The 5,420-nt window shown below is 42.9% G+C and overlaps 1 protein-coding gene and 1 long non-coding RNA gene across 8 annotated transcripts in view; one reads left to right on the plus strand and one right to left on the minus strand.

Moving 5' to 3' along the window:
• LOC106526204 (uncharacterized) overlaps positions 1-1,876 on the minus strand; it is a 4,348-nt gene extending 2,472 nt beyond the window's left edge. For 2 of the 3 annotated variants that reach the window (XR_001311240.1, XR_001311228.1), the window contains exons 1-2: positions 1,225-1,341; positions 937-1,084 (exon numbers count right to left, since the gene is read on the minus strand). This is a non-coding gene — a long non-coding RNA (uncharacterized LOC106526204). Of the gene's footprint in view, positions 1-936; positions 1,085-1,224; positions 1,342-1,531 lie in introns of those variants that run through there. The other variant, XR_001311235.1, reaches the window with a different exon arrangement.
• The window catches only part of ldb1a (LIM domain binding 1a), a 21,987-nt gene that overhangs the window by 3,813 nt on the left and 12,754 nt on the right, over positions 1-5,420 (plus strand). For all 5 annotated transcript variants that reach the window (XM_014020241.1, XM_014020172.1, XM_014020319.1 and 2 more), the window contains exon 2: positions 1,885-1,985. In XM_014020241.1, the coding sequence (XP_013875695.1) occupies positions 1,958-1,985 (28 nt within the window). In that variant the 5' untranslated portion in view covers positions 1,885-1,957. The remainder of the gene's footprint in view (positions 1-1,884; positions 1,986-5,420) is intronic.

Raw genomic sequence — 5,420 nt, forward strand, 5'->3', positions numbered from 1 at the left:
TAGTAAATCAGTCTCAAAACAAGATCAAAAAGACTTTTTGGCTGGATAAAACTTGGTCAGGTGGACATTTTTTGCAGTGTATTCAGTGCCGTCTGCAGCCCAAGACTTTTAGTTTGTCAGCCATCTTTTTTCTCTATTTCTAGGTCACCTGTTTTAGCTGTACTTGTTAAGAAGTTGATGTCTGTTTGGATTAGTTTACTCGCCCTCACACTTGCAATAATGTGCGCAGTAGTCATCTAGTTCAATGTAAGAGTTGTTTTAACTCTCTCTTAGCCTTTCTGAGGAGAAAAATGTGCATCATCACAGTGAGGGCATCGTCAGAGATGTGTAGAAGAGAGGAAAAATAATTTATTTTTTATTGTACACAAACTGAGTCTAATCCATGCAAACTCATTAATCTGCAGGGTTAGGGTTAAAAAACTGTTTCCAACTAAACTAAGAGGATTTTTTTTTGGTAGGGTGAAGAACTAGAAGGTATGAAATCAACAGGTTTGGATGGTGAATGAATTAAGTGTTAAAAGAGCAAAAAGCTGACTCAAAAACACTTTTAAAATTACTTTTTTTGCATTATTCTTTATAGCCCTTTAAATAACAAGTGTTGTACCTATTCAGATATTGATTAAACTTCATATAAGACCTAAATTGTACTTTCCTGAAACATTTTTCTCTCTTCACAGCAGYAAAAACATCCAACTCAAGAGAGTCAGATGTCTTGCTTGTGTTTGTGTAGCTAAGTGTGAGTTCATGAGATTATTTGCTTGGAGAACAGGGATGCTTGAGTCAAAAGAAGTTACGATTCGAACAGTAAAAGTGAAGCAAGGGAAATGAACCGCCGGCGTGCAGCAAGAAGCAGACAGAGGTCATTTTATTGAGAGAACGAGTTTTTAAAGGAGGATTAGAGAAGCTGGAGTGACACATGAAGTTGGGAKGGTTCACCTGCTGCTTGCGTTTGTTGTGAGCACGTGCACACACTCTCGGCAGCGTGCACGCTTCCTGTCTCCCATGAGCCTCTGGTGTCCCTGCGCTCCAGGAGGGCTTTGCATTTTTAATCGATACTGTCTGTAGTGATTAACATCAGTGTTCTCTGTGCAGCAAAGGAAAAAAAAAAAAGAAATAAAGGGAGACAGAAAGAGAGACGAGAATCTGTCAGACATGAGGCATGGTGTGTGTTCACGTGTGTGTGTGTTCACGTATGTGTATGTGTGTGTGTTTGGCAGTAATTACCCTCTGCCTCTGGGCTCCTACTGAGTCTGTTTATCTCCCACAGCAGCACAGGGCAAAAATAGACGATGCATCACTGCCACACACACACACACACACACACACACACACACACACACACACACATACCCACTATACATATCTGTTCACACAGCGGGGGAGAGGGAGGCGAACAGAAGGGGGAGTTCATTATTCTCTCTGAGAGATTTTTTTGAGCAACGTGCTGTTATGTTGACAGAGGGGTAATGTCTGCACCTTCTTAAAAAACAACAACAACAACAAAAAGTGGAGTAGCTGNACACACACACACCTTTTGCATTTTCTCCTTTTCCTCTCTTTTGCTCTAATTGCCTCCCTCTTGCATTCTCCATTTCACCCACTCTGATCCGTGTTTCCTTCTTCTCCCCTCCCTCCTCTCTCACACACTGCTGAGGCTCTTTCTTCCTATTTCACTGCTCGCTCATTTTTGCCCTCCCACTCGTGTTGCAATGTGTCTATTAATGATGCAGCTACAGCACCGCTGCCAACTTCCTGCCTCTGACAGAGAGAGGAGTGTAGTTGTGTTGTACATGGCCTGCTTTTCACCACTCCCTCTCATCTCCCCACCCTCTCTCCCTCTCTCTTGCTCTCTCTCTCTCTCTCTCTCTGTGTTGTTTTCTTCAGGGTTAGCCCATGCGAGCAACGTGTGGACTGAGTGCAGCTGTTTCGTTCAGAGAAGAGCCCAACATGTGAGAAGATGTCGGTTGGAGGTTGTGCTTGTCCCGGTGAGTGCTTTCTCTCTTTTTCCTCCTCCATCTCTGTCAGAAAGATGACTAATGTAAAAGGGCTGCAAAGCACCCTGGAGCCAGCTTGCAGCTGTGTGAGTTATATTTGTATGTATGTGTGTGTATGTGTGTGTGTGTGAAGTCATGTAGTCTCCACACATGTTCCTACACCAAGACTGAGGCTGCCACACYGTAGGACTGAGTTGTTCAGCAGACCCTCTCTGGCTTGCTGTGCAGCAGATCAATGCCTCTTTGAGTTTTACCACATCCAGATAGGTGCCTCATTTGCTGACTGTTTTTACTCTTTTTCTCAGGTTCAACAGGTCCGCTTATTATTTGGACGTCACTCGCAAAGGAGTTGAGGGAGAAAAACTCTGCGTATAAAATCTTAATAGCGCTGCGAGACGCAACTGAATGAAACATTAGCTAACACGCAGAAAAACTAGATTCTTGCGTATTAATTAATCAGGAAGCTTGTGAACAAAAAAGTTCAACTATGTAAACAACCGTGGCTACACATCTATAATGAAATCTACTTTGGTTTCTAAAGCTTTAAATAAAAGTCGGGTTGTAAACAGTGTAATGAATCGTACTGGTGAGCAGCATTTGGCACTCCAGCTTCTGTTTTACAACAACAAAAAGGAAATATTTAACAGTTTGTGTCTGTCTGAACATGTCTGCCTTTGGCAGGCTAAAATGTTTTGGCATGTTTTTATTAAGCTAATCTTTATAATCTGCTCATTTCCAGTGGAGGTTTTTATGTTTTATTTGTGTTTAATTATCRTCTTTGGAGCCGATCTGTTTTTAACAGTATCCTGCTGAGAGCGAGCAGGCTCCAGAGATGGTCGCTCACGGTAAAAGCCTCGTAGAGCCAGGGGACAGGCCCTGTGAAGCGCAGGGGATAGAGTGTCAGACAGAAATTGAATCGTAGCATCAGCTTTGGGGAATTTCAGAAAGGGCAAATTGAATTGGGGTGTCAGTATAATTTGAACAGGCCTGCTCTGATTCATTGGCAATCGGCATCAGATGGAATATTATTATGGTTGATGTTCCCTCCACCCTTTTATCCTCCCTTCTGTAGTTTTCCAGTATCTCAGCCTCCTCCTCCTGACTTTMCTGTGCAGCAGAAACTTTTAATGACGTCCACATGTTTTCAGAGGATATATATGTATATGTATAAATATATATATGCAGAGAGGAAGTCCAACATAGAGATCTGACATGCAAACGTTGTGCAAGCTTACACAGACCTTCATGCAAATGGTGAGCATGCGCCTGCAGTCACACACGCACTTCCACGAGGAGCCTGCTTGGACAAGTTTAGACTGGTAGATCTCGCAGATAAGCAGAGAACAAGACTGGTCGACACTGGTGTCAGTTTCTCCCTTTTCTGCTCGTGCTGTAAATCATTAACGCCACAGACTTTTTCTTCTTTTGTGATGGTGGCTTGTTTTTAATTGGTTCTGACTGAAACTGTATTAAACAAACATGATCTTCGGTTGCTGAGGCAAGACGTGATGTGATGTAACCAAGCCTTTTTTTTTTTTTTTTGTCAACAGCTTTCTCCTGTCTGTCTTGTTTTGGGTAGCTCTGTGACATTCTCTGTTTTTTTTTTTTTTTTTTTGAGGATTTTTGCTGTGAATCAGCCTTTTTTCAGGGCTTTGTTCCACGCATGAAGGAGATTTGTCCTAACACAACGCAGCCAATCACATCCTTTTGTTCTGGCTAAATGGTAAAAATAGATTGCCTGTGAGCTGAAGCATGCACTCCCCTTTGCTCACCAGTTTCTCCTTCACTCTAACCCTTCCCTAATCCCACTTTCTCCCCCCGCCCTCTTTTTTCTTTCACTCTCCTTTGCTCCTTCATCCCTCGTTGCCTTTTGGAGCAACAGAGGCATTACCTCATGCAGAAAGTCACATCGTTCCTGATTGGAGAAAAGTGACTTAAAGCAAGATGGCAGCCAAACAGCACAGCCTTTTTTTTTTCTTTTTTAGTATTAGCGTTACACAACAATGCCACTGCCTCGGTTTTATCTTGCAGCATGGAAAGCGTGCACCTCTTTATCTTTTAATTTGTCACTTTGCCTCTTTCCCTTCACACTGYGTGCTCTCTCTGCCCAAGTGAGTCTCACAGGTCTTGTTTGTGAGATCAAAATGGCTGTGTGTGCAGAGGCAAAGAGAAAGAAGGAATGCGTGGGAGACAGAGAGATGCTGGGGAATCAGAGAATTGAGGAGGGGGGGTGGGCAGAGTGGCGCCGTGCTCCGGTGATGTCACATCTGTTGTGGGCCGAAGGGATGGCAAAAAAAACGAGCCGGCGTGTGCGGCACAGCCAGACGAGGAGAGCCGAATGCACCGGAAGAAAAGGATTTGCTATTAAAACGCTCAGGTTTTTGAGAGGCATATTAAAGACACAGAGGCTGCAAAGCACAAGGCTTGATGATGCTACAACCCTGTGTTTTCAATGTGCAAGAGTGTGTGCTCCAAGCCGCAAAACTCGGTGTTTACCTGCAGCACACAAACCACAGATGTCACAGATAAACTGCACAAGCGAGAATTTGTTCAATCCTGTGAGTTCTCTTGTTGGTTGTGGTGCTTTCTATCATTTTAACAAATATTTGGTCCCCGATTATCTCAAACACCAGCTGTTTAGCTTCCTTTTGTGAAGCCACAGTTGCATCCTCTGAGCGTAGCGTTGTGTTAGTTCTGCCTTGTTGCTATCACAACTGCCACAACTGTTTCCCTGACAGATTTGTGCTTACGCCGTGGTGTCAGCAGCAACAGGGATCTGAACATCCTGTTCACCAGCACTCGCCTCAGAGCTCTTCAGAGCGGTCTTTGGGTTGAGATTGTTGAGGATTTCRGTTTGAAAAAATGTTTACATGTAGCTAGTAGCTTTTGACCCGTTAATCCAGGTGTAAATATTTGAAAATCAGAATCAAAACAGCATTAATTTTGTTTTGAATGAGTTGGGTCTGAAAGATATGCAGCCCACTTCGGCATAAAATTGTTTGTGCRAGGTGCTTCTGGAGCTAATATTCTATAAATACAAGACATAAGATCTTTGGTACCAGAGCAGTTTTCCAGAGACTGAAATAGGACGTCATCCCTGACAGCCAGCATGAGACTAGCCTGATTATCTTTCAGTGTATTACATTTATCTCTTACCGGATACAGATAAAACCAACAGAACCATAAAACACACAACAAATTTTAGCTTGAAAACCTGTAAAACTAACTAATAGTCAGTTTTGCTAAGGACAGTTAAGCTGTGTTGGGCCATCTTAAACAAGAGTGACTCTTAAAGTTAATCAGTTGTAGATGTACATCCACGGATTACTTACTGAGAGTTGCATTAAAGTCTAAACAGTTTATAAAATTCATTGCTACAACACACACACACACACACACACACACACACACACACACACACACACA

Source organism: Austrofundulus limnaeus, unplaced genomic scaffold (assembly GCF_001266775.1).
Source record: "Austrofundulus limnaeus strain Quisiro unplaced genomic scaffold, Austrofundulus_limnaeus-1.0 Scaffold0, whole genome shotgun sequence".
In the NCBI taxonomy this organism is placed as follows: Eukaryota; Metazoa; Chordata; class Actinopteri; order Cyprinodontiformes; family Rivulidae; genus Austrofundulus; species Austrofundulus limnaeus.